The 27,663-nt window shown below is 55.5% G+C and overlaps 1 protein-coding gene across 2 annotated transcripts in view; it reads left to right on the forward strand.

Annotated features, from left to right (window-relative positions):
- The window catches only part of LOC134339728 (sodium/calcium exchanger 1-like), a 107,563-nt gene extending 86,506 nt beyond the window's left edge, over positions 1-21,057 (forward strand). For both annotated transcript variants that reach the window (XM_063036452.1, XM_063036451.1), the window contains exons 4-7: positions 3,920-4,029; positions 7,670-7,769; positions 12,915-13,190; positions 18,551-21,057. In XM_063036452.1, the coding sequence (XP_062892522.1) occupies positions 3,920-4,029; positions 7,670-7,769; positions 12,915-13,190; positions 18,551-18,927 (863 nt within the window). In that variant the 3' untranslated portion in view covers positions 18,928-21,057. The remainder of the gene's footprint in view (positions 1-3,919; positions 4,030-7,669; positions 7,770-12,914; positions 13,191-18,550) is intronic.
- Positions 21,058-27,663: the final 6,606 nt, after the last annotated feature.

The following is a 27,663-nucleotide window of genomic DNA, read 5'->3' on the forward strand; positions in this document are numbered from 1 at the left end:
TCCCCCTCTCTTTCCCCTGTCTCCCTCTCTCTTCCTCTCCCTCTCCCCCTCTCTTCCCCCTCCCCTCTCTTCCCCTCTCCCTCTCTCTCTCTTCCCCTCTCCCTCTCTTCCCCCTCTCCCCCCTCCCCTCCTCCCTCCCCTCCTCCCTCCCTCTCCCTCTCTTCTCCCTCTCCCTCTCTTCCCCCTCTCCCTCTCTTCCCCTCTCCCTCTCCCCTCTCTCCCCTTCTCCCTCCCCTCCTCCCTCCCCCTCTCTCTCTCTTCCCCCTCTCCCTCTCTCCCCCTTCCTCCCCCTCTCTTTCCCCTCTCTCTCTTCCCCCTCCCTCTCTTCCCCCTCTCCCTCTCTTCCCCTTCTCTCTCCCCTCTCTCCCCTTCTCCCTCCCCTCCTCCCTCCCCCCTCTCTCTCTTCCCCTCTCCCTCTCTCCCCTCTCTCCCCTTCTCCCTCCCCTCCACCCTCCCCGTCTCTCTCTCTTTCCCCTCTCCCTGTCTCTCTCTTCCACCTCTCCCTCTCTCTCTCTTCCCCTCTCTCTCTCTTCCCCTCTCCCCCTCTCTTCCCCCTCTCTTCCCCCTTTCCTGCTCTTACCCCTCTCCCTCTCTCTTCCCTCTCTCCCCTCTCTCTCTCCCCTCTCTCCCCTTCTCCCTCCCGTCCTCCCTCCCCCTCTCTCTCCCCCTCTCCCCTGCAGTTGTGGTCAGTGGCTCTGATCCGATGTCCACCCCTTTGTCACTGCTCCCCCCCCCAGGTGGTTTTACTGAGCCCTTTGCCACCCTCAGTTAGCTCAACCACCACGGGCCGCCGCCCCCTTGCTCCAGACCCACTCCTCATCCCCCTCATCCCCCTCCTCATCCCCCTCATCCTCCTCCCCCTCATCCTCCTCCCCCTCATCCTCCTCCCCCTCCCCTCCCCTCCTCCCCCTCATCCTCCTCCCCCTCATCCCCCTCATCCCCCTCCTCATCCCCCTCATCCTCCTCCCCCTCATCCTCCTCCTCATCCTCCTCATCCTCCTCCCCCTCATCCTCCTCCCCCTCATCCTTCTCCCCCTCCCCTCCCCCTCCTCCCCCTCATCCTCCTCCCCCTCCCCTCCCCCTCCTCGTCCCCCTCATCCTCCTCATCCCCCTCCTCCCCCTCATCCTCCTCCCCCTCCTCCTCATCTCCCCCCCCCCAACCCTCTGCCTCGGGTATAACACAGAAACAGGCTCTTCGGCCCCTTCACCCATGCTGACCGTGGACCCTACCGATATCCCTCTGAACCTTTCCTATCCAACTGTCTTTGGATTGGTAAGTTAACTTATGATTCACACTGAGGTACCATAGAAAACCTTTGTTTTGAATGTCAGCTCTACGGACCATTGCACCTCATCAGTACATGGAGGTAGGCCAAGGGGAAAACAATAACAGAGTGGGAATGAAGTGTCACAGAGAAGGTGCAGCGTGCAGGCGGACTGTGAGGCCAAATCTATCTTACCGGACAGAAAGAATGTTATAATGACAGGGCAGCCCCACTAGCGTCCATCCCTAAAAAAAAAGATCGATCGTGCTCCAGATGTGACATCACCAATTCCCCACACAACTGAAAACATCACCTCCCTGCTTCTGATGGAGTACAGCACAGAAACAGGCCCTTCGGCCCATCTAGTCTATACCAAAACCATTTAAACTACCGACTCCCCTCGACCTGCACCAGGACCATCGCCCTGTCCAAACTTCTCTTCAACGTTGAAATCGAGTTTGCACGCACCTCTTGTGCTGGCAGCTCGTTCCGCACTCTCACCACCCTCTGAGTGAAGAAGTTTCCCCTCACGTTCCCCTTAAACTTCTCACCTTTCACCCTTAACCCATGACCTCTGGTTGTAGTCCACCCAACCTCAGTGGAAAAAGCCTGCTTGCATTTACCCTGTCTGTACCCCTCATAATTTAGTATGCCTCTGTCAAATCTCCTCTCAATCTTCTTTGTTCTAAGGAATAAATTCCTAACCCATTCAATCTTTCCTTATAACTCAGGTCCTCCAGATCCGGCAACATCCTTGTAAATTTTCTCCGTACTCTTTCAACCTTATTTACTTCCGGAAGCTTTCCTCTCTGTACGATCCTTACAGACATTGGTGGGAGTTGAACCCCGACTGGTGATGCTAACTGGCCATAAACTACTTAGCCCCTCTTTACGACCCGGTTCTGATGGAAGCCCTGTGAGCCGAAACCGGAATTCTGTATCCGTCCTCACAGTGGCTGCCCGACCTGCTGGGATTTCGAGCATTTTGTGCTGTCCCTTTACCCCCCGGCCTGGTTTTCCCCAGGACCCCCTGGATTGATGTCTGTGCTCCCTGATGTTTGGAGCCGAGCCCTGAGATGGGAGTCGGGAATGCTGCTTCCCTGTCAGGACGTCCAACTCCCAGGATAAGGACAGAGAGGAGGAGGCGGTCTACATTCACGGGAGGAGGTGGGGGGTGGGTGCAGTATATCTGGTGAATTCTCCTCGGGAGTGCTGGGGGAGCTCGGTTGTATCCCAGTCTGGGATCAGCTGGAAAGGGAAGGGACAGGGAGACTGGATGAGAGGGAGGATGAGGTCTCCTCAGTTTGCAGGTGGCGCGGAGTGGGGAGGGGGCTCAGGGTTTAAGAGACCGTCAGTCGAATGGTGAGAGCATAGTTCAGTCTCGTGCAGTGTGTGCAAAATGTTGGAGTAACTCAGCAGGCCAGGCAGCACCTATGGAGGGGAATAAACAGCGGCTGTTTCGGGCTGAGGCTCTTCATCAGGGCTGGAAAGGAAGGGGGCAGATGCCAGAATTAAGGTGAGGTGGTGGGGAAGAGAGGGAGCATAAGCTGGTAGGTGATAGGTGAGGTGAGGGAGGTGGGTGGAAGCTGGTAAGCCCACTCCAGATGAAGTGTCTCCCCCTGAAACGGCCCTCCGGAGCAGCTGCCTGGCCTGCAGAGTTCCTCCATCATTTTGTGTGTACAACTCTGGATTTCCAGCATCTGCAGAATCTCTTGTGCTAATAGTTCAGTCTTGTTTGGTGATCCCCCGGAACCTCTTGAAACCATTGGTAGCACCCACTCCTCGCTGTCTATCCCTCGGCACTCCCTCCTCATTGCCCTTCCCTCTGCACTCCCTCCTCACTGCCCCTCCCTTGCCACTCCCTCCTCACTCCCTCCCTCGACACTCCCTCCCCACTCTCTCCCTCGACACTCCCTCCTCACTGCCCCTCCATTGCCGCTCCCTCCTCACTCCCTCCTCACCGCCTTCCCTCCTCACTGTCCCTCCCTCCTCACTCCCTCCTCACCACCCTCCCTCGACACTCCCTCCTCACTGCCCCTCCCTTGGCACTCCCTCCTCACTGCCCCTCCCTCGGTATTTCCTCCTCACCGCCCCTTCCTCCTCACCCCCTCCTCACCACACCTCCCTCATCACTCCCTCCTCACCGCCCCTCCCTCGGCACTCCCTCCTCACCGCCCCTCCCTCGGCACTCTCTCCTCACCGCCTATCCCTTGGCACTCCCTCCTCACTGCCCCTCCCTTGACACTCCCTCCTCACCACCCCTCCCTCGGTATTTCCTCCTCACCGCCCCTTCCTCCTCACCCCCTCCTCACCACACCTCCCTCGGCACTCCCTCCTCACCGCCCCTCCCTCGGCACTCCCTCCTCACCGCCCCTCCCTCGGCACTCTCTCCTCACCGCCTATCCCTCAGTGTGCACTCCTCACCACCCCTCCCTCGGCACTCCTCACCGGCACTCCCTCCTCACTGCCCCTCCCTCGGCGCTCCCTCCTCACCGCCCCTCCCTCGGCACTCCCTCCTCACCGCCCCTCCCTCTGTGCTACTCCTCACTGTCCCTCCCTGCTGTCTCTCCCCTCCTCCCCCCCCGCCCCGTGGCGCATCGCTCCCTCCTCTGTGTGCTCCGACCGACCGACCGACCTGTGGGCTTTCCCCTCAGATTACTCGAGCGCGGTGGGGAAGCAGGAGGAACTGGCCCAGCAGGGGTGTCCCTGCCTCGGGGAGCACCTCAAGATGGAGATCGTCATCGAGGAGTCCTACGAGTTTAAGGTGAGGTCTCCACGGTCATCAAGGCGCGGCCTCGGTGGGAGGGGCGTTTGGGCGGAGGGTGGGCTGTTAAAGAGGAGGCTTAGTAAGGTGTACTGGGACTCAAGGGACTTAGTTATGAACGGAGTTGAAGAAGGTTAGGTCTTTATAAAGCAAAAGGATCTAAATCACTGAAATATTAGGTTCTCCCTGTACCACTTGAGTGTATATTTGTGGTCTTCTGTTGCTGCAGCCCACCCACCCTCAAGGCTCGACGTGTTGTGCATTCAGAGATGCACTCCTGCACACCGCTGTGGTTATCTGAGTTACTGTCGCCTTCCTGTCAGCTTGAACCAGTCTGGCCGTTCTCCTCCGATCTCTCTCATTAACAAGACGTTACCTCCCACAGAACAGCCGCTCACTGGATGTTTTTTTTTGTTTATCGCACTGTTCTCTGTAAACTCCAGACACCATTGTGGGTGAAAATCCCAGCAGTTTCTGAGATACTCAAACCACCCCGTCTGGCGCCAACAATCGTTCAGAATCAGAATCAGGTTTTTTAATCACCAGAATATGCCGCGGAATTTGTTATTGCACGGTGAAAGTCACTGAGATCACATTTCTTCCCCCCGTTCTGATGTTTGGTCTGAACAACGACTGAACCTCTTGACCGTGTCGGCGTGCTTTGATGCATTGAGTTGCTGCCACGTGATTGGCTGATTGGATATTTGCATTAATGAGCAGCTGTACAGGGGTACCTCATCAAGTGGCCACTGGGTGCATGTCACGGCTATGTACGCGCGGAGCAAGAACGGTGAGGGAGCTGTCAGACGGAACGTTTTTTACTGAATTACGTTACCCAGTGTACACCCTGGGCAAGGCACCGTGACCAATTGGGCCCGCCACGATGAAAAAGGTGCACACTTACCAGATTCTTGCCATCAATGGTATACGATACATCGTGAAATTTACTACCTCCTTTAAGAATATGTTATAATTCATAATGCGGAATAAGCACTCAGTGGCCACTTTATTAGGTACACCTGTTCATTCATGCAAATATCTAATCGGCCAATCACGTGGCAGCGACTCAGTGCATAAAAGCACGCCGTCACGGTCAAGAGGTTCAGCTGTTGTTCAGACCAAACACCAGAATGGGGGAAGAAATGTGATCGAAGTGACTTTGAATGTGGAATGATTGTTGGCGCCAGATGGGGTGGTTTGAGTATCTCAGAAACTGCTGGGATTTTCGCACACAACAGTCTCTAGAGTTTACAGAGAATGGTGTGAAAAACAAAAAAAAAACATCCAGTGAGCAGTAGTTCTGTGCCTTGTTAATGAGAGAGGTCAGAGGAGAACGGCCAGACTGGTTCAAGCTGACAGGAAGGCGACAGTAACTCAAATAACCACAGTGATGTGCAGAAGAGCATCTCCGAACGCACAACACGTCAAACCGTGAAGTGGACGGGCTACAGCAGCAGGAGAGCATGAACTTACACTCAGTGGCCACTTTATTAGGTACAGGAGGTATGCTCCGAGTGTATATTTAAAAAATATACTATAAAATCATGTTCAAAGTTTGAAGTAAATTTATTATCAAAGTACAAACAGCGTATGTAACCATGCACAACCTTGAGATTCATTTTCTTGCGGGCATAATCAATAAAACCGTAATAGAATCAATGAAAGACTGCCCCAACTGGCTGGACAACCAGAGGGCAGAAGACAACAAGCTGTGCAGATACAAAAAGAAAAAAAATAGTAATAAATATCGAGAGCAGGAGATGAACAGTCCTTGAAAGTGAGTCCATAGGTTGTGGGAACGTGTCAATGATGGGGCAAGTGAAGTTGAGTGAAGTTATCCCCTTTTGTTCAAGAGCCTGATGGTTGAGGGGTAATAACTGTTCCTGACCCTGGTGGTGTGAGCCCTGAGGCTCCTGTACCTCCTGCCTGATGGTTGAGGGGTAATAACTGTTCCTGACCCTGGTGGTGTGAGCCCTGAGGCTCCTGTACCTCCATCCTGATGGCAGCAGTGAGAAGAGAGCACGGTCTGCGTGGTAGGGGTCTCTGATGATGGATGATGTGCTCGATGGTTGGGAGAGCTTTACCCGCAATGGACTGGGCTGAACCCACATATATTGTAGGATTTTCAAGGGCATTGGTGCTTCCATACCGGGCTGTGATACACTCTCCACCTCACACCTATAGAAGTTTATTCGAGTTTTAGGCGTCACGCCGAACCTTCGCGAGCACAGAAGGAAGTTAAGGCACTGCTGTACTTTCTTTGTAATGGCACTCCTGTGCTGGGCCCGGGACAGATGCTCAGAGATAACATGGAGGAACTTAAAGTCGCTGACCCTCTGCACCTCTGATCTTCCGATGAGGACTGGCTCGTGGACCACTGGTTTCCTCCGCCCGAAGTCAGTAATCGGCTCCTTGGTCGATGAGGGACATAGACAGGGTGATTGCTCAGACGCTTCCCCTCCACGGATGGGGAATGAACTGGACGATATTGGCTTAGCACGAGAAAAACCTGAGGGGCAACTCTCCCCCCCCCGCCCCCGCCCCCACAGAGGGTGGTCCGTCTGTGGAACGGGCTGCGGGGCAGGCACACATGAGAGGCGTTCGGATCGAAGAGCAGGATAAATTTTATTTGCCCGATGTGCGGTCGGGACGTACAGGGAAGAGCGTCGACTTGCGTCAAGGCAGATCAGCGAGGATTGTGCTGGAAAGGCCCGCAGACTTTCTCAAATTCAAGTTTAGGTCATTGTAATTTAATCATACACCTGTATACAGCCAAACGAAACAAGAGTACTCCGGGCCAAGGTGCACGACACAGTACCGAAGGTCATACACGGCACAAACACAGACCAAGGTACACAACGCAGTACCGATAGTCACACCCAGCACAAACACGGACCAAGGTACACAACGCAGTACCGACAGTCGCACCCAGCACACGGCATGTGTAACACGATGGCAGAGAAACGTACAGTCACGAAGAACACCATAGCGCAAGTCCCTGAGCGACAGGGCCCGTAGACCGATGGTGCGTGGGATGTTGTCCTGGAGCCAGCACACAGCAGGTCCTTGTCTCACGCTAGTACAGCTGCAGACGAACACAATCCAGGTCCCCTCTCCCCAAGTACCTACCCACACACCTCACCCCGACAGATGCCCAGATTGAAAGACCTCTACTTGTGTCAAGGTCTTAGGTACATCTACACAGCTAGGGTGTCCCTCAGACTTTTGTCCACGTGGAGCGGAGAGCGAGTTTGTGAATCTGGCGGGGGCAAAGGATGTTGGGATTGGCGAGGCTGGGGTGCCGCGGGAGGGGCGTGGGACAGCGGGGAGAAGGAATGCCAGGAGCAGGTGCAGACACACCCAGGCCTGAGACACCTGGCAAGATCTGATTCCAGACAATCGGTTTATTGATCATTACAGAATGTCTCTCTGGTCCTTCCCGCTCCTTCCCCTCCCACCATGCGGAGAACATATAACTACCATACAGGGGGTAGTAGGAATTGAACCCTCGTTGGTGCTGTAAATGGGCTAACGGCTACACTGGACAGGAATGGGTTAAGGGGCTGTGGGCCAGCATCGAGCGGCTGGGCCGAAGGGGCCGCGGTTCCGAGCGCGCTCACCCTCCGCCCTCCCTCCGCAGAGCACGGTGGACAAGCTGATCAAGAAGACCAGCCTGGCGCTGGCGGTGAGCAGCAGCAGCTGGAAGGAGCAGTTCGTCAACGCGGTGACGGTCAGCGCCGGTGAGCGGGGCGGGGACGCTGGGGGTGGGGGCAGCCCGAGCCCGGACGCGGACCCGCCTGCAGAGGTGTTCCGGGGCTGGGGGTTGAGGGGTAGGGTTGTGTCCGGGTCAGTTGCAGGGAAGCAGTTGTTCCTGAGCCCTGTTGAGCCGGCTTCAGTAACCCCCTGCCCGAGGGGAGCTGTGAGAAGGCGGCCTGGGCCCGGTTGGCGGTGGGACCTTGACGATAGGTTCAAGTTCGTTACACGGTTCCGGGATTGAACGGCTTGTTACTTAAAGACCGTTTGATGGCTCCGGGCTCGTACTCGCTGGAAATCAGAACAACGAGGGGTGACCTTACTGAAACTGATCGAATGGTGAAAGGCCTCCATAGAGTGGATGTGGAGAGGATGTTTCCTATCGTGGGGGAGTCTAGGACCAGAGGACACAGATAGAGTGGATGTGGAGAGGATGTTTCCTATAGTGGGGGAGTCTAGGACCAGAGGACACAGATAGAGTGGATGTGGAGAGGATGTTTCCTATAGTGGGGGGAGTCTAGGACCAGAGGACACAGATAGAGTGGATGTGGAGAGGATGTTTCCCGTAGTCAGGGAATCTAGGACCAGAGGACACAGATAGAGTGGATGTGGAGAGGATGTTTCCTATAGTGGGGGAGTCTCGGACCAGAGGACACAGATAGAGTGGATGTGGAGAGGATGTTTCCTACAGTGGGGGAGTCTAGGACCAGAGGACACAGATAGAGTGGATGTGGAGAGGATGTTTCCTACAGTGGGGGAGTCTAGGACCAGAGGACACAGATAGAGTGGATGTGGAGAGGATGTTTCCTACAGTGGGGGAGTCTAGGACCAGAGGACACAGATAGAGTGGATGTGGAGAGGATGTTTCCCGTAGTCGGGGAATCTAGGACCAGAGGACACAGATAGAGTGGATGTGGAGAGGATGTTTCCTATAGTGGGGGAGTCTAGGACCAGAGGACACAGATAGAGTGGATGTGGAGAGGATGTTTCCTATAGTGGGGGAGTCTAGGACCAGAGGACACAGATAGAGTGGATGTGGAGAGGATCTTTCCTATCGTGGGGGAGTCTAGGACCAGAGGACACAGATAGAATGGATGTGGAGAGGATGTTTCCTATAGTGGGGGAGTCTAGGACCAGAGGACACAAATAGAGCGGATGTGGAGAGGACGTTTCCTATAGTGGGGGAGTGTAGGACCAGAGGGCACAGACTCAGAATAGAGGGGCATCCTTTTAGAACAAAGATGAGGAGAAATTTCTTTAGCCGGAGGGTGGTGAATCTGTGGAATTCGTTGCCACAGGCGGCTGTGGAGGCCAAGTCACTGGGTATATTTAAGGCAGAGTTTGGTTGGTCAGGGCATGAAGGGATACAGGAGATTGGGGGGCTGGGAGGAAAATGCATCAGCCATGATGAAATGGCAGAGCAGACTCGATGGGCCTAATGGCCTAATTTTGCTCCTATGTCTTAAGTTCTTATGGAAACACACAGTGAAATTTGTCGTTTTGCCCCGTTCCTCCCTCACATACACACACACACTCTGTCACACACTCTCCTTTAACCGCAGGGTCCAGGCTTGTCCTCTGCTGCCCGTCACCTCCCTCTGCTGCCCCTCCGCCTTCCCTTTCTCCCCCCCCACCCGCCGCTCCACTCTCCTCTCCATTCAGATTCCTCCTTCTCCAACCCTTGACCCCTTCCACCTATCGCCTCCCAGCTTCCGACCTCAACTCCCCGCGCACCTGCCCCCTCAACCGGCCTCACCCGCCAGCCCGTCCTCCCCTCACCCCCGCAACCCCACCCTCTCCTTCTCATTCTGTCCTCTTCCCCCTTCCTTTCCGGGCCCGAAACGTCGACTGTTCATTCCCCTCCGTAGCTGCCGCCCGACCTGCTGAGTTCCTCACCTTTGAACTCGTTTGGTCTTTCTCCTTGTCACTGACCCCAAAATGTTAACTTGGCGTCTGCGCCCCCCCAACAGGGCTTTCTCCTTTTTAATTACGGGGTGAGCCTGATTAAACCGCGTCATCGCTGACACTTGTTCCCCAGAAGCCAGGGAGCCCGTGGAACCCAACGCCCCGCCCAGCAAGTCCGCGACCGGGGCGACTCTGGGGCCGCGCTCCGCCAGATGGTGTCGAGTTCCTTCAGGCTGAGCGGACGGGGCCCGGGCTGGAGTTCCCCGTTTGCCAGGCGGGGAGCCTGCCTTAAAAGGGCCCCGTTGTGTTGCGGTGAGAGTTGCTGGTTCAAAACACCAGCTGTGCCTCAGAAAACACCAGCTGCTCTGCGCCCGCTCCCCACCCCCCCACCCCCACGGGCATTCAGGGAGAGCGTGGCAAAACCTTGGCACCGTGCACTGTGTCAATTCCTCAGAGGGTTTTCAGAGATTTTCCACTCAGTACTGTCGGACCAATCTCAGCAACACTGCAAGCTCCCGTCACCCACACTGCTTCAAACCCTCCAGTCGATACACACCGTCCTGTCTCTGCAACACGGCCACGTAAACTCCTCTCCCACTCTAAACCCCTTCCCCCTCCGGCTCCCAAACCCCTCTCGAACTATAACCACCCTCCCATCCCTACACCCCTCCCCATCTCTGTAACCCCCTCTGGCCCCTACAACCCTCCCCGTCTCTGTGACTCCGGCCTGCCCCTACACCCCTCCCCATCTCTGTAACCCCCTCCGGCCCCTACGCCCCTCCCCATCTCTGTAACCACCTACGCCCCTCCCCGTCTCCGTAACCCCCTCTGGCCCCCATGCCCCTCCCCGTCTCCGTAACCCCCTCCGGCCCCCACGCCCCTCCCCGTCTCTGTAACCCCCTCCAGCCACTACACCCTCTCCATCTCTGTAACCTCCTCCGGCCCCTACACCCCACCCCGTCTCCGTAACCCCCTCCGGCCCCTACACCCCTCCCTGTCTCTGTAACCCCCTCCGGCCCCTACACCCTCCCCGTCTCTGTAACCCCCTCCGGCCCCTACACCCCTCCCTGTCTCTGTAACCCCCTCCGGCCCCTACACCCCTCCCTGTCTCTGTAACCCCCTCTGGCCCCTACACCCCTCCCTGTCTCTGTAACCCCCTCTGGCCCCTACACCCCTCCCTGTCTCTGTAACCCCCTCCGGCCCCTACATCCCTCACCGTCTCTGTAACCCCCTCCGACCCCTACACCCCTCCCATCTCTGTAACCCACTCCAGTCCCTACACCCCTCCCATCTCTGTAACCCACTCCAGTCCCTACACCCATCCCCCATCTCCGTAAACCCCTCCGACCCCCTACACCCCTCCCCCGTCTCAGTAAACCCCTCCCCGTCTCTGTAACCCCCTCTGGCCCCTACACCCCTCCCTGTTTCTGTAACCCCCTCCGACCTCTACACCCCTGACAACTGGTGGGCCAGGTCGCATCTATGGAAGTTTGGAGACCACACCTGGAGTACTGTGTGCAGTTTTGGTCTCCAAATTTGAGGAAGGACATTCTTGCTATTGAGGGAGTTCAGCGTAGGTTCACAAGGTTAATTCCCGGGATGGTGGGACTGTCATATGTTGAAAGATTGGAGCGACTGGGCTTGTATACACTGCAATTTAGAAGGATGAGAGGGGATCTGATTGAAACATATAAGATTATTAAGGGATTGGACACGCTGGAGACAGGAAGCATGTTCCCGCTGATGGGTGAGTCCAGAACCAGAGGCCACAGTTTAAGAATAAGGGGTAGGCCATTTAGAACGGAGTTGAGGAAAAACTTTTTCACCCAGAGAGTTGTGGATCTGTGGAATGCTCTGTCTCAGAAGGCAGTGGAGGCCAATTTGCTGGATGCTTTCAAGAAAGAGTTAGATAGAGCTCTTAAAGATAGCAGAGTCAAGGGATATGGGGAGAAGGCAGGAACTGGATACTGATTGTGGATGATCAACCATGATCACAGTGAATGGTGGTGCTGGCTCGAAGGGCCGAATGGCCTACTCCTGCACCTATTGTCTATTGTCTATTGATTACCGCTTCCTGTTAACCAGGAACGCTGCCTGGTTATGACTGTGCTAACGGTGCTGGTTGTCGCCTCAGCATACAATACCTGCTGGCTTAATTAAATTTGTGTAATTACTGGACACAGACACTTAATTGATCCTACCAGGATTAAATGTACTCAAGGCGGTTGCATTTAAACCATGCTGTCTAAACAGCAGTTGTTTTAATAGCCACCCAACCCGCCGTCTGTCAGCAGTGGGAGTGTGTGATGGGACGGTGCGGAGTGAGTTTCGCTCTGTGTCTGACCCCGGGAGTGTGTGATGGGACGGTGTGGAGGGAGCTTCACTCTGTGTCTGACCCCGGGAGTGTGTGATGGGATGGTGTGGAGGGAGATTCACTCTGTGTCTGACCCCGGGAGTGTGTGATGGGATGGTGTGGAGGGAGCTTCACTCTGTGTCTGACCCCGGGAGTGTGTGATGGGACGGTGTGGAGGGAGTTTCACTCTGTGTCTGACCCCGGGAGTGTGGAGGGAGCTTCACTCTGTGTCTGACCCCGGGAGTGTGTGATGGGACGGTGTGGAGTTTCACTCTGTCTGACCCCGGGAGTGTGTGATGGGACGGTGTGGAGGGAGCTTCACTCTGTCTGACCCCGGGAGTGTGTGATGGGACGGTGTGGAGGGAGTTTCACTCTGTGTCTGACCCCGGGAGTGTGTGATGGGACGGTGTGGAGGGAGCTTCACTCTGTGTCTGACCCCGGGAGTGTGTGATGGGACGGTGTGGAGGGAGCTTCACTCTGTGTCTGACCCCGGGAGTGTGTGATGGGACGGTGTGGAGGGAGCTTCACTCTGTGTCTGACCCCGGGAGTGTGTGATGGGACGGTGTGGAGGGAGCTTCACTCTGTGTCTGACCCCGGGAGTGTGTGATGGGACGGTGTGGAGGGAGCTTCACTCTGTGTCTGACCCCGGGAGTGTGTGATGGGACGGTGTGGAGGGAGTTTCACTCTGTCTGACCCCGGGAGTGTGTGATGGGACGGTGTGGAGGGAGCTTCACTCTGTGTCTGACCCCGGGAGTGTGTGATGGGACGGTGTGGAGGGAGTTTCACTCTGTGTCTGACCCCGGGAGTGTGTGATGGGACGGTGTGGAGGGAGTTTCACTCTGTGTCTGACCTGTGCCGTTGCTGCCCCCTGCAGGTGAAGACAATGATGACGGGGGCTCCAGTGAGAAGCAGCTCCCCTCCTACTTTGATTACATCATGCACTTCCTGACGGTGTTCTGGAAGGTTCTCTTCGCTTTCGTGCCCCCCACGGAGTACCTGAACGGCTGGGCCTGCTTCGTGGTCTCGATCATGCTGATCGGGGTTCTGACAACGATCACGGGGGACCTGGCCAAGCACTTTGGCTGCACGATCGGACTCAAGAATTCCGTCACTGCCATCGTCTTCGTGGCCCTGGGGACCTCCATCCCAGGTGAGTCCTCCCCTCCCTCACAAACCCCGCCCCCACACTCCTGTCTCCTGACATTTACAGGATGCCTCATCACTGCCCCCCCCCCACCCTCCTGCTGGTGGTGTAGTGGCGTCAGCGCCGAACTTCGGAGCGAAGGCTCCCAAGTTCGATTCCAGCCGGCCCCCTTGCACGCTTTCCATCCGTGCTCGGTTGAGCATTGAGCTAGCAACTCGGCCTCATAAAAATAAGAAAGCCTGCTCAAAGAAAAAACACAGTCATGACAGCGTCCCGATGACTCCACTCTGAGTTAAGGGTCTTCTTCTTCTTCTTCTTCTCCTCCTCCTCATCCTCCTCCGCCGCCGTTCTACGTCTTTTCTCTGGGGAGGAGGCGGCTGAGAGGCCTACAAGGTAGATCGAATAGCAGAAACGTTTTCCCTGGACGGACAAAGGCTGCGGGGACATTTAACGTGATTGGAGGAAAGCACGGGGGGTGGGGGTATTTCAGAGGTAGGTTTTTTTACACCGAGTGGGCTAGTGGGTGTGGTGGGAGAGGCAGATACATTAGGGACATTTAAGAGTCTCTTGGACAGGCACATGGATGAAAGAAAAATGGGGGCTATGTGGAAGGGAAGGGTTAGATTGATTTGGGAGTGGGTTAATGGGTCAGCACAACATTGTGGGCCGAAGGGCCTGTACTGTGCTCCCTGCAAGTTTCCACACCTATTCGATTTTTTTGCTCTTCCCTAATCTGTTCGCCCGCTCTTGGCCTAATTCCCCGGTCTGTCTCGCTCAGGGAGATCCCAACCTTTTGTATGCCATGGGAGTGGGCAGCCCCGACCTAGTTCCTGATTTTAGAAAACCTCCTCACTCTCCACTGCGCGCGGCCATTTCCGCTTCGCCCCCTGAACTTCCTAACCCCTTTCTTCATCCTCGTCCAAGCCGTCAGCGAACCGGCGACCTGGTTGGAGGTTGATAGATTGCCGATCGGTCAGGGCATGAAGGGATACAGGGAGAAGGCAGGAGACTGGGGGCTAAGAGGGAAAATGAATCAGCCATGGTGAAATGGTGGAGCAGACTCGATGGGCTGAATGGCCTAATTCTGCCCCCTATGTCTTGTGGTCTCTTATTTCTGTTTCCCAGCCACCCTGCTGTTTTAACCAATATACTGTGCTGTGTAAAAGTGTTCGGTACCCGAGCTACCTGATATATATGTGCCCAAGACTTTAGCACAGTACTGCGTGTAAGCTATTTTATGTATTTATATTTATTGTGTTTTTATTATTATCGTGTTCTTTATCTTTTTGTGGGTTTTTTTTTGTGATGCGTCGGATCTGGAGTATCAATATATTGTGTTCTCCTTTACACTTGTGCACTGGAAGTGACATTAAACAACCTAGGAAACGGGAGCCTGCGGTATCCCTTAACCTCACGACCTTCAGACTCTCGGCAGAGCTCCTAACATTGGAACTTCTCCCAGTGTCCCAGATTTCAACACGCTTCTGACGCTCTAATATAAATCTTTTTTAACCTGACCCAGGTAATTGGCATCGGTGACTTACTTGCTGCCTGGTAAAACCGCCGGCATTTCGGGCCCCAATGGAGGCCCTCCATCTCAGGGCTTCCTCTCGGTTTTCGCCACTGTCAGTCACGCAGGTCCCGGCTGGAGACTCGGGAAAACCGTCGCACTCGGATTTTAGAAGATTCTTCACCGCTGTTTCCGTAACAGTTTTGTTTGACCAGTCAGGGTTGTTAGCCCTGAACCTGGAGGACCGGTGGGCCACTCTCAGTCTGACCTCTACCCTTTGACCCTGTCTACCAAGCGCCAAAGCACAAAACCCTGACCCCAACCAACATAGCTCTCCGGGTCACTGAGGCACACGAGCCTCCAAACCCTCCGACACCGGAGGACCAGTGACACAAGACACCTTACTGGATATTTAATCAATCTCTGCTCGGTGTTCACCTTTACACTTGGGTACCGGAAATGACCTTAAGCCAGGCTGAATCTCGAATCATTAGATAATCTTGAATTGGCCGCTGTGCCGTGGATCAAAGGTGACCACGTGGGGAGGGAAGTGCTCGATTGATCTCGGGGCAGGCTAAACGGTCAGCACGGCATTGTGGGCCGAATGGCCTGTACTGTTCCACGTTCTACATTCTGTCAGGTGGTTAAGGTCTCTCCCTCAACGCCCTGCCTGGCACAACATGCCCGAGCTTCTAAAATAAACAGTTTATGTTCTGAGATATAAATAGATTCCTCCTGGCTTGGCCCACAGAGCGGTAACTCTATCTCCCCCAGCCAGGCAGACTGTTTAATCTTGACACTCCAGCTGGGGAAGGGTTCTTCCATCAGCAGATCCACATGGGACAGTGGAGGCCATTCAACCCATCCACCCTCTTCTAGCTCTTTGCAGAAGGAAGAATCCTCCGAGGGAGCAAAGAGGGAAGCTATATAAACGTATAGAAGCATATAAAATTATGAAAGGGATAAATAAGATAGAAGCAGGGAACTTGCTTCCACTGGTCGGTGAGACTAGAACTAGGGGGACACAGTCTCGAGACTCGGGGGAGTAGATTTAGGACGGAGATGAGGAGGAACTGCTTTTCCCAGAGAGTGGTGAATCTGTGGAATTCTCTGCCCAGTGAAACAGTGGAGGCTGCCTCAGTAAATATATTTAAGACAAGGTTGGATAGATTTTTGCATAGATGGGGAATTAAGGGTTAAGGGGAAAAGGCAGGTAGGTGGAGATGAGTCCATGGCCAGATCAGCCATGATCTTATTGAATGGCGGAGCAGGCTCGACGGGCCAGATGGCCGACTCCTGCTCCTATTTCTTATGTTCTTATTAACTGGGGACTAAGGAAAGAATAGGTCCCCTTAAAATCAGTTTGGAGGCTCAGGAGACTGGCAAATGAAACGTTTCTTGTGTATGTGTGTTTACTGTGGAGAAGCGTAGCTTAGGAATTACAACAGTACAGGCCTTTGACCCACAATGTGTTGACACTTTAACGTGCACTAAGATCAATCTGACCCCTCCCTCCCGCACAGCCCTCCACGTTTCTATCATCCCTGTGCCTATCTACGAGTCTCTTAAATATCTCTAATGTATCTGCCTCGATCACCACCCCTGGCAGGGTGTTACACACACACACACACACACACACCACTCTCTGTGGAAAGGATTTGCCTCTAACAGCCTGCCTATACTTTCCTCCGGTCACCCTAAAATTGTACCCCTTGGTATTAGCCATTTCTTCACTGAGTGTTCCACTTAAGATGAGAGGAGGGACAAAATTTACGAAGGAAGTGTCTCTTTATGTGGCGTGGTCGATGCCCGGAAGGGGCTGCCAGGCGTGGTGGTGGGCACAGAGATGGCAGGATCCTTTTGAACGGTCACACGTGCCTGTGGGGTACGGAGGGAGATGGATCACATGAAGGCAGAAGGGATGAGCATAATTTTGGTGTCGTCTAGCACAGACCTGACGGGCCGAAGGGCCTCCCCCTGGGCGGGGTTCTTTGCTGCTCTGCCGTGCGATATTTCCAAGTTTGCCGAGTGGGACTGTTGAGCTGTCAGGAGACTGCAGAGTCTTCAAGCCGGCAAGAGATGTGTGTGGGCCAGGTATCGAAAGCAGGAAGAGGTGTGCAGTGAGCAACACTGGGAAATCTGGAAATATTACACACCAGTCTCTGAGGGTGGCCAGGGAAGCCTCCACGGAGACGTACACTGGACTAGCGGGCCCTTGACCCAACCTGCTGCAGGCAGGGCTGCACGCTGCGCGTCTGAGCTACTCACGTCTGGCCGTTCCTGTCCGAGTAACTCTCCAAATGTTTTCTTTTCTCCCTAAATAGTCTAATGGCACTTGCTCAGCCTGCCTCGTCGCTCTCCCACTAAGACTACTCTATCTCTCTCCGGTTCCCATTCCCTCTCTCCCCCCCCACCTCGGTTCCCTCTCTCCCTTGGCCCCCATCTCTCTCTTCCTCCTCCTCCTCAGTTCCCACCCTCCCCTGGCCCCCATCTCTCTCTCTCTTCCCCCCCCTCAGTTCCCACCCTCCCCTGGCCCCCATCTCTCTCTCTCTTCCCCCCCCTCAGTTCCCACCCTCCCCAGGCCCCCATCTCTCTCTCTCTTCCCCCCCCTCAGTTCCCTCCCTCCCCAGGCCCCCATCTCTCTCTCTCTTCCCCGCCCCCCTCAGTTCCCACCCTCCCCTGGCCCCCATCTCTCTCTCTCTTCCCCCCCTCAGTTCCCTCCCTCCCCAGGCCCCCATCTCTCTCTCTCTTCCCCCCCCCCTCAGTTCCCTCCCTCGCCTGGCCCCCATCTCTCTCTCTCTTCCCCCCCTCAGTTCCCTCCCTCCCCAGGCCCCCATCTCTCTCTCTTCCCCCCCCCTCAGTTCCCACCCTCCCTGGCCCTCATCTCTCTCTCCCCCACCTCCTCCAGTTCCCTCTCTCCCCTGATAGATAGGTAGATAGATATATCTCTCTCTCTCCCTCCCTCTCTCCCCTCCCCCCCCGGTTCCCTCTTTCCCAGGCCCCCATCTCTCTCTCTCTTCCCCCCTCTCAGTTCCCTCCCTCCCCAGGCCCCCATCTCTCTCTCTCTTCCCCCCCTCAGTTCCCACCCTCCCCTGGCCCCCATCTCTCTCTCTCTTCCCCCCCTCAGTTCCCATCCTCCCCTCGCCCCCATCTCTCTCTCTCTTCCACCCCCCTCAGTTCCCTCCCTTCCCTGGCCCCCATCTCTCTCTCTCTTCCCCCCCTCAGTTCCCTCCCTCCCCTGGCCCCCATCTCTCTCTCTCTTCCCCCCCCCCTCAGTTCCCACCCTCCCTGGCCCTCATCTCTCTCTCCCCCACCTCCGGTTCCCTCTCTCCCCTGATAGATAGGTAGATAGATATATCTCTCTCTCTCTCCCTCCCTCTCTCCCCTCCCTCCCTCTCTCCCCTCCCCCCCCCCCGGTTCCCTCTCTCCCCCGGCCCCCATTTCTCTTTCTCTCTCCCTTCTTCCTTCGGTTCCCATTCCCTCTCTCCCCCCGGTTTATTCCCTCCCCATCTCCCCCCCCATTCAGTTCCCACTACCTCTCTCCCTGCCTGCCCTCTCCCCTCCAGCCTCCCACTCCCCTCTCAACCCCCCTCCCTTCCCTCTCCCCCTCTGGCCCCCACCTCTCTCTCCCCCTCCAGCCCCCCCCCGTTTCATTCTCCCTCTTTCCACACCTCCAGACACCTCTGGTTTGCAGCTCTCTGTCCCGCCATCCCTCCCCCTCTGGACCCCCCCCCCGCGCTCTCTCCCCCTCTCTCTGACCCCTCTGTCTCTCTTTCACCATCGCCCCCTCCCCCTAGCATTTCCCCCATTTCCACGACACTAATGCCCCCCTCTCTTTCTGCCCCCTCCCATACAGACACGTTTGCCAGTAAGGTGGCAGCCGTCCAGGACCAGTTCGCCGACGCGTCCATCAGCAACGTGACGGGGAGCAACGCCGTCAACGTCTTCCTGGGCATTGGGGTGGCCTGGACCATGTCCGCCATCTACTGGGCCTCCAAGGGCCAGCCTTTCCGCGTGGACCCGGGAAACCTGGCCTTCTCCGTCACCATCTTCACCATCTTTGCCTTCGTCGCCATCACCACCCTGCTGTGCCGCCGTCGCCGGGATATCGGGGGCGAGCTCGGGGGCCCGTGGCTGCCCAAGCTCTGCACCTCGGCCTTCTTCATCCTACTCTGGCTCGCGTACATCGTCCTGTCCAGCCTGGAGGCCTACTGCTATATCACCGGCTTCTGAGGCCCCGATCCCAAAGGAAAAGCCAAGGTCCAGGCCCCTGGGAGGGGTGGGTGGGTGTCAGGGTTTCTGGTTTCCCCGGGGCCTCCCGGTTCCCGTACGGTTTCGGATCCTGGTCACCTTCGGATTCCCAGTCAACTGGGCCCCGCCCCACCAGTCCTGAATGGCTTCGGATCCTGGGCTACCTGGGGATTGCGATTCCGGATCCCCCATGGATGGGGACCCCCTGGTCACTTCAGGCCTCCCGCCTCCCAGCCGTTGCCTGTTCCCTGTCGGGGAGGGTGGAGTCAGGATCTTCCCAACAGCGACCCTCCTCCCCAGCTGCTCAGCTCCCCCAGGGCTGAAGGATGGGTCTTGTGGGTGGGGGGGGGGAGAGAGGGAGGGGTGGTACCCACGAAGGTTCATTCACTTCCTGTTGGCGTCACCAATCCCAGAGCCAACTTTAGCCCCCCTTGACGCCCTCCAGCCCTTAGTAGGCCGTCACCTGGTTTGAACACCTCCCCCCTATTCCCCCAACCCCAGTGCACCAAAACACAGTGCCCTCATGCCTGTCCTGTCCCCTCCATAAATCTCCCCCCACCCCCACTAAATAGTAGGGTAGTCAAGGACAGGAGATGGAGGCTTCCCTTACTGTCCAGTTGAAACTGGCCCTCGGTGGGGGTTGGGTTGAAGAACCATCTCAACCTCCCCCACCAACGCCCACCATAGACCCCGGAGTGGGGGGGGGCCGTGGAGGCAGCCCAGGCCCCGTTTCCAAAGAAGGGTCTGAACTTGAAACCTCTTTACTCCTCCCCCTCCCGACCCAGAGTGTGATCGAAGATCTCGTTGGTCTGTGGGTGGGGAGGTGATCCCCACGCTCAACACCCTTCCTCAGCTCTCCGGGGGAGAAAGAGAGAGAGATATTGGACGGTTGCCATGACGACGAGGCCTCAATTTGGACCAGCCAGGCAACAGGCCGAATCCACCCACCCAACCATCCATCTCCCCTCCCAAGATGCAGCCTGAAACAAATGAGCAGCACACAAGGAAACTGGCAGCCACAAATTACATGTTGACTTTTTGCTGAACGCCGGGGCGTATTGGCGGCCAATTTGGTTGCCACCGGGGTGGGGTGTCCTCCCCCGGCAACGGACTGCCCGAGCGGGTGTGTCTGTGCTCGCCTCGGGTCGGGCCTAGGCGTGAGGCTTCGGTGCAATAGCGCGGCGGGCGGAGGTTTTTCCCAGAGTGCGTTAGAAGCGCGGCTTCGCGGTGTTAGGGTAGGAGCAGGGTTGCCACTGTGTAACAGTAGATCCCAGGAGTGGGACTCCCGCTGCTAGTGTAAGTGAGGGCTGCCATGGTGCGCCATGTCGGGCCTAGGAGCAAGGCTTTACTACCTGAGGAGGTCCACGGCGTCGCCCGGCAGCCAGCTTGTCGACACATTAAAGATCTAAAACTGAGGAAATTTTAATGAGTGTGATGCCAGTCTCATCGAGAATCAGACCGACTGTAATAGGCCAGAGGGAACCTGACCTGAGATACACACCGAGTCTTCTGGGAGTGATGGGAAAGGCAGAGGGAATGATTTACTATCAACAGCAATATTCCCGTAATTTCTAATGACCAGTGTGCGGAAAAGTCTTGTGCTGTGCAATTTTTTGCCTAGTGACATGTGCACACTCTATTTTATATGTAGAGGTATTCATTTTAACAGCTAGCAAAACATTGTAAGAACTTTGATCTCCTTTGGGTTTGATCGTTTTTGCTCTCGTTCATCTGCAGTGACACAAAACATGTAGAGGGTAATGAAGGATTTTCTTGTCAGAGCTTTTGCACGCCGTCCACAGGTGATTTACTTGCTAAATGACGCTTTAAAAAGCCAAGTGTCCAAATATCACTCCACTTCTTCCTGCTTGCAAATTCTCCAGCAACTTTTGCCTCATGACAATACGCGCCGGTAGCACTAGTTTCCGTATTGTACATAAATATTTCTTGTAGCTGTACGTTCCTGACCTCACGAGCTTTCGGTGTAGCAGCTTCTACTGTTTCGTTAAGCCATTCTGCTTTAAATGAACTCACAGTTCTTTTGTGCTTCACGCCCTTTGCTTCTTTGGAATCCGACCGTAGTGAATCAATAATTTCTTCAATAAAAAAAAGTATAAGTAAGCCAGTTCTAAAATTTGCAGACAAATCATCACAAACTCCACGCTGTCAACACTATCCACATCAAAAACCGGAAAAGGAAATGTGATGGTGTACTATAATGAAATATACTGAACAGGCCGACGAGGTAGAGAGTGATAACCTCTTATGTGCAGTTTAAATTCCTTCGTGCGCTAGTAGCAAAAGACGTGTGTGCATGCACACACACACATGTACCCCTCAGAGGGAATATTAGTCGACAGACATAAGTTGCCAAAGGACTCCATCCCACAGATACCTGATCTCGAGATAACAGAACAGCTCGGGAGTGTGTGATGGGACGGTGCGGAGGGAGCTTCACTCTGTGTCTGACCCCGGGAGTGTGAGATGGGACGGTGCGGAGGGAGCTTCACTCTGTGTCCGACCCCGGGAGTGTGTGATGGGACGGTGTGGAGGGAGCTTCACTCTGTGTCTGACCCCGGGAGTGTGAGATGGGACGGTGCGGAGGGAGCTTCACTCTGTGTCTGACCCCGGGAGTGTGTGATGGGACGGTGCGGAGGGAGCTTCACTCTGTGTCTGACCCCGGGAGTGTGTGATGGGACGGTGCGGAGGGAGCTTCACTCTGTGACTGACCCCGGGAGTGTGTGATGGGACGGTGTGGAGGGAGTTTCACTCTGTGTCTGACCCCGGGAGTGTGTGATGGGACGGTGTGGAGGGAGCTTCACTCTGTGTCTGACCCCGGGAGTGTGTGATGGGACGGTGCGGAGGGAGATTCACTCTGTGTCTGACCCCGGGAGTGTGAGATGGGACGGTGCGGAGGGAGCTTCACTCTGTGTCTGACCCTGGGAGTGTGTGATGGGACGGTGCGGAGGGAGCTTCACTCTGTGTCTGACCCTGGGAGTGTGTGATGGGACGGTGCGGAGGGAGCTTCACTCTGTGTCTGACCCCGGGAGTGTGTGATGGGATGGTTCGGAGGGAGCTTCACTCTGTGATGACCCAAACTACTCCCACCAGATCTATGATGACAAATACCCTTCTTCAACAACAGAACACAGAGAGCCCAGAATTGCTTTCTGTTGAATGCGACTTGCCTTTCGTGTGGGAGTGAGAGAGAAAATTGTTTTAACGGATTAAATGTTGTCAGATAATCTCTATATTGGAACGAATTATAAAAGCAGTGCTCGTAAAATCATATTTCTACTCTCCCGGAGTACAGTTCACATTTAACTTGGAGCAAGCATATCTGATAGGGTGAAGATTGGACCCTGTCGGTTTTGACAAGATTGGAACCCCTCTCTGCCTCTCATGAGACTGCTGCTGAGGGTCTCCTTATGCAAAAACTTGTCAAAACTGAGCTGGCAGCACATTATCTGAATTCATGAACCTTGAATTATCATTTTTTATTGGTTACATAAGAACATGAGTCGGCCATCTGGCCCGTCGAGCCTGCTCCACCATTCAATAAGATCATGGCTGATCTGGCCATGGACTCATCTCCACCTACCTGCCTTTTCCCCATAACCCATAATCCCCCTACTGTGCAAAAATCTATACAACCTTGTCTTAAATATATTTACTGAGGCAGCCTCCACTGCTTCATTGGGCAGAGAATTCCACAGATTCGCCACTCTCTGGGAAAAGCAGTTCCTCCTCATCTCCGTCCTAAATCTACTCCCCTGAATCTTGAGGCCATGTCCCCTAATTCTAGTCTCACCTACCAGTGGGAACAACTTTCCTGCCTCTGTCTTATCTATCCCTTTCATAATCTTACATGTTTCTATAAGATATCCTCTCATTCTTCTGAATTCCAGTGACTACAGTCCCAGGCGACTCAATCTCTCCTCATAGTCTAATCCCCTCATCTCTGGAATCAACCTGGTGAACCTCCTCTGCACAGCCTCCAAAGCCAGTATATCCTTCCTCAAGTAAGGAGACCAGAACTGCACACAGTACTCCAGGTGCGGCCTCACCAGTACCCTGTACAGTTGCAGCATGACCTCCCTGCTCTTGAATTCAATCCCTCTAGCAATGAAGATCAACATCCCATTTGCCTTCTTGATGGCCTGCTGCACCTGCAAACCAACCTTCTGTGATTCATGCACAAACACTCCCAAGTCCCTCTGCACAGCAGCAAGCTGCAGTTCTTCACCATTTAAATAATAGTCTGCTCTTCCATTTTTCCTTTCAAAGTGAATGACCTCGCATTGTACTCCATCTGCCAGACCCTTGCCCACTCACTTAACCTATCTATACCTCTCTGCAGACTCCATATCCTCTGCACAATTTGCTTTTCCACTTAATTTAGTATCATCAGCAAACTTAGATCCACTATGCACGGTTAGCTTACCTTCAAAGTACAGTTCTCCAAAATAGTGGGATGAAGAGAGTCTTTCTTCCCTCAGGCCTTGTTGCTCTTTACCCCAGTTATTTAATTCATCGCATTTCTTTGAAATTTCTAAATCTTCTGTTGTGTGTGTGTGTGTGTGTGTCTGTCTGTCTGTGTCGGCAGAGTGTCAGGGAGAGGATTTGGTTTATTTTACTGAGTGAAACAGTGCAGGACAGGCCCGCTGATTTAACCCCAGCCTAATCACGGACAATTTACGATGTCCAATAAACCTACGAATCGGTTCTTTTGGGAAGGAACTGGAGCAAACCCACGCGGACGCGGGAAGGAATGTGCAAACTTGCCTACAAAGTTCGACATGAAAAACTCCGAATTCTGATGCCTGTGCTGTAACAGGGTTGCGCTAACCTCGATGTTACCATGGCAACCAAACCTCTGGGCCTCAGGCTGGTCCTCAGCACTAGGCCGAGAAGCCTGCTCCTGGCCCGTGGGCGCGTGTGAGGGGATGCAAAGGGTGTGACATTCTTGCCTCACCCCAGGAGGCTTCCAAGATGTGAGAAGGAGGCTTTAGGTGCCAAAGGTTTATCAGGATGCGTCAAGAGATTAGTTCATAGGTCAGCCTCCCGATGGTAAGGCATTGTACAGAGCCAGTAAGAAAGCAACAAACTTCTCCAACTGAGAAACTAATCCAGGGTTCAGGGGTGTTTGTATAATAACAGATTGCCGGGACTGAGTTACAGGCTGGGATCTAACCCAAGGACTCAACTGGTTAAATATAGAATATTAGAGGCTGGGAATCTAATCCAGAGGTTCAGGGATTTTATGTAAATTAACAGATGTCCACCAGCATTAATTCAGCTCCCTCACACTGTCCCTCAGTGACCCCTCTCCCCCATCACCATGTCACTGACTGTATCCCCACTGACGTTAAACCAGCTCCCTCACACTGTCCCTCAGTGACCCCTCTCCCCCATCACCATGTCACTGACTGTATCCCCACTGACGTTAAACCACTCCCTCACACTGTCCCTCAGTGACCCCTCTCCCCCATCACCATGTCACTGACTGTATCCCCACTGACATTAAACCAGCTCCCTCACACTGTCCCTCAGTGACCCCTCTCCCCCATCACCATGTCACTGACTGTATCCCCACTGACGTTAAACCAGCTCCCTCACACTGTCCCTCAGTGACCCCTCTCCCTCATCACCATGTCACTGACTGTATCCCCACTGACGTTAAACCAGCTCCCTCACACTGTCCCTCAGTGACCCCTCTCCCCCATCACCATGTCACTGACTGTATCTCCACTGACGTTAAACCAGCTCCCTCACACTGTCCCTCAGTGACCCCTCTCCCCCATCACCATGTCACTGACTGTATCCCCACTGACGTTAAACCAACTCCCTCACACTGTCCCTCAGTGACCCCTCTCCCCCATCACCATGTCACTGACTGTATCCCCACTGACATTAAACCAGCTCCCTCACACTGTCCCTCAGTGACCCCTCTCCCCCATCACCATGTCACTGACTGTATCCCCACTGACGTTAAACCAACTCCCTCACACTGTCCCTCAGTGACCCCTCTCCCCCAGCGTCCCCAGTCACTGACTGTATCCCCACTGACGTTAAACCAGCTCCCTCACACTGTCCCTCAGTGACCCTTCTCCCCCATCGCCCTGTGTCACTGACTATATCCCCACTGATGTTAAACCAGCTCCCTCACACTGTCCCTCAGTGACCCCTCTCCCCCAGCGTCCCCAGTCACTGACTGTATCCCCACTGACATTAATCCCTCTCCGGGGGGTGCAGTCTGCTGAACTGTGGTGGGCGGGCGGGCGAGCTGAGGTGGGAGGAGGAAGCTCGGGTTCATCGGAGTCAGACCTGTCCCGGCTCTGTAATCCTGTAATCAAGGTGTCAGGCTCCCGCTCGGCTTGACAGGCCGAGACCGAGACCTGTAATTATTCCCGCAGCGGGAGGAGTGCGGACGAGCGGTGGGCTTGGCGCAGACCATGGTGCGGGGAGACAGCCTGGGGTTACCGCCCCCCGCCAGAGGCACACTCTTCACCTCCTCCCTCCCACACACACCCCAGCCCTCCCTGGGGACGGGTCTCCGCCCCTCTCCACTCTCCCACCCCGTCCTGTCTTCCTTCCGCTCCCTTCACCCCTCCTCGTCCCCTATCCTTTCTCCTCTGAGGTGGGGAGGAGCGAGGGTCCCCCCCCACCCACTCTCCCCTCTATTTTCTCACTCACCCCTCAGCACTCTTCTCCTCTCTTCCTTCACTATCCTCCCTCCCTCCTGTCCGTCTGCCCTCTCCCTCCCCTCTCTATCTCCTGTCCTCCTCTCTCCTCTTTCCTCTTTCCCTTTGCGCTCACTCTTCCTCCACCTCCCCCTCCCCTCTCTCCCCTCACCGCTCCGCCATCTCCGCTCTCTCCTCATTCACTCCTTCCCTCTGCTCGCTCTCCTCTCCTCCCTCCCACCCTTCTCCCCTCTCTATGCTCTCCCCCTCGCCTCTGTCCCCTTTCCCGCTAGCCTCTCTCTCCAACTCTCAACTCTACATTCTCTCTCTCTGTCCTTTCTCCACCCTCTCCCTTATTCGTCCCTCTCTCCCGTCTTTCTGTCCTCACTTCGCTCACCCTCATTCCCTCCCCCCTCCTTTCCCCCTCCTTTCACTTCTCTGTACTCTCTCTCTACTCCCTTCCTCCCCCTCTCCGCTACTCTCTATTCCTGTCCTCTCCTCTCTACGCTTTCCCCCACTACCCCTCCTCTCCCCTCCCCTTCTCTCATCACCAATGTCTCTAAGACTTTCTTCAACATCCGTAATAAGTTTGTCTTCGCTCCTGGCTGCGTGTACCATTCACCCACCGTTTTCCGTGCTGAACGCCCCCTCCCTAATACCTGCCTCCGATCACCTTAAAAACAATGCCCCCTCATATCTGACACTCCCACCCGGTTTTAATGCTTCTCTCAGCCTCATAGGTGAAGGGGTTGGCACGATATTGTGGGCTGAATGTGGACCTCCTCCGGGTCTATTGTCTGTGTTAACATTCGGCTGAAGGTCGGAGGGTAAACAGTCTGTACTTTGGGGCAGAAAACTAAAGACTTTGAACGGAACAGGCAAAGCACACGCCGGCAGGATGACAGGGAGCCACGGAGACCCGATCGTTTGGCTCAGCCCGTCTTGTAACCGGGACTATCCCGGGGCGCAGGAGGGAGCGCCGCGCTGTGGGAGGGGCGGTGAGGGGGGGGAGCACCGCGCTGTGGGAGGGGCGGTGAGGGGGAGCGCCGCGCTGTGGGAGGGGCGGTGAGGGGGAGCGCCGCGCTGTGGGAGGGGCGGTGAGGGAGGAGCACCGCGCTGTGGGAGGGGGAGTTCCGCGCTGTGGGAGGAGCGGTGAGGAGGGAACTCCGCGCTGTGGGGCGGTGAGGGGGCAGTGTCATGCCCACAACCTTCCCTTGGGTTCCCAAATTGCGGAATAGCCTGGATTCCCGGGAAGGAGGTCGCCGGACAGCGCAGCGTGGGTGGGTGAGCTGAGCTGCCCCAAGTCAGACGGAGTTTGCTGACCGGAGAACTCACGGCCTGCTGGAGGAACTCAGCGGGTCAGGCAGCGTCTGTGAAGGAAAACGGACAGTCGACGTTTCGGGGTGAGAGCCCTCATCGGGACTGAGAGGAGAGAGGGGTGTGGTGAGCCGGGCCGGGAGGTGAAAGATGAAGGCCCCCCCCACCCCCCAGCTGACCGGTCACCTATCCAGTCTCCCGTGTCGTCCTGAGAGTCCGGGGGAAACGACCCGTAAATCCAGAGCTACTGCTGATGCTCGTGGTGGTGGAGGAGGGGGTGGGGGGGGGGAGAGCGAGGGGGAGGGGGGGTGATCTGTCGGCGTGAAAAACTAGTACCACCGGATACCCGCTAACCCTGACCCGGTGCGTCTTTGGACAGTGGGGGGAAACCGGGACTCCCGGAGGAAACCCGCGCAGGTCACGGGGAGAGAACGTGCAGACTTCTCACAGGCGGCGGCGGGAATTGAACCCGGGTCAGTGATCGGGCTGCGAAGCGTCTCCGCCGTGCCGGGTCGCGGGCCGAAGGGCCTGTACTGTTCTCAAAGCGGGGTGGGGGGTAGATCTTGGGGGAAATAGGGGAGCGGCGGGGAGAGGGAAATGGGGTGGGCAAGGACCAAACTATGACCACAGGCCTAGACTAGGTGGTGGATTTGTCCTTCCAGTAACCCCCCGCCCCCATTCCCAGTCTGACCTTTCACCCCTCTTACCTGGCTATCCC

Source organism: Mobula hypostoma, chromosome 30 (genome assembly GCF_963921235.1).
Source record: "Mobula hypostoma chromosome 30, sMobHyp1.1, whole genome shotgun sequence".
Classification (NCBI taxonomy): Eukaryota; Metazoa; Chordata; class Chondrichthyes; order Myliobatiformes; family Myliobatidae; genus Mobula; species Mobula hypostoma.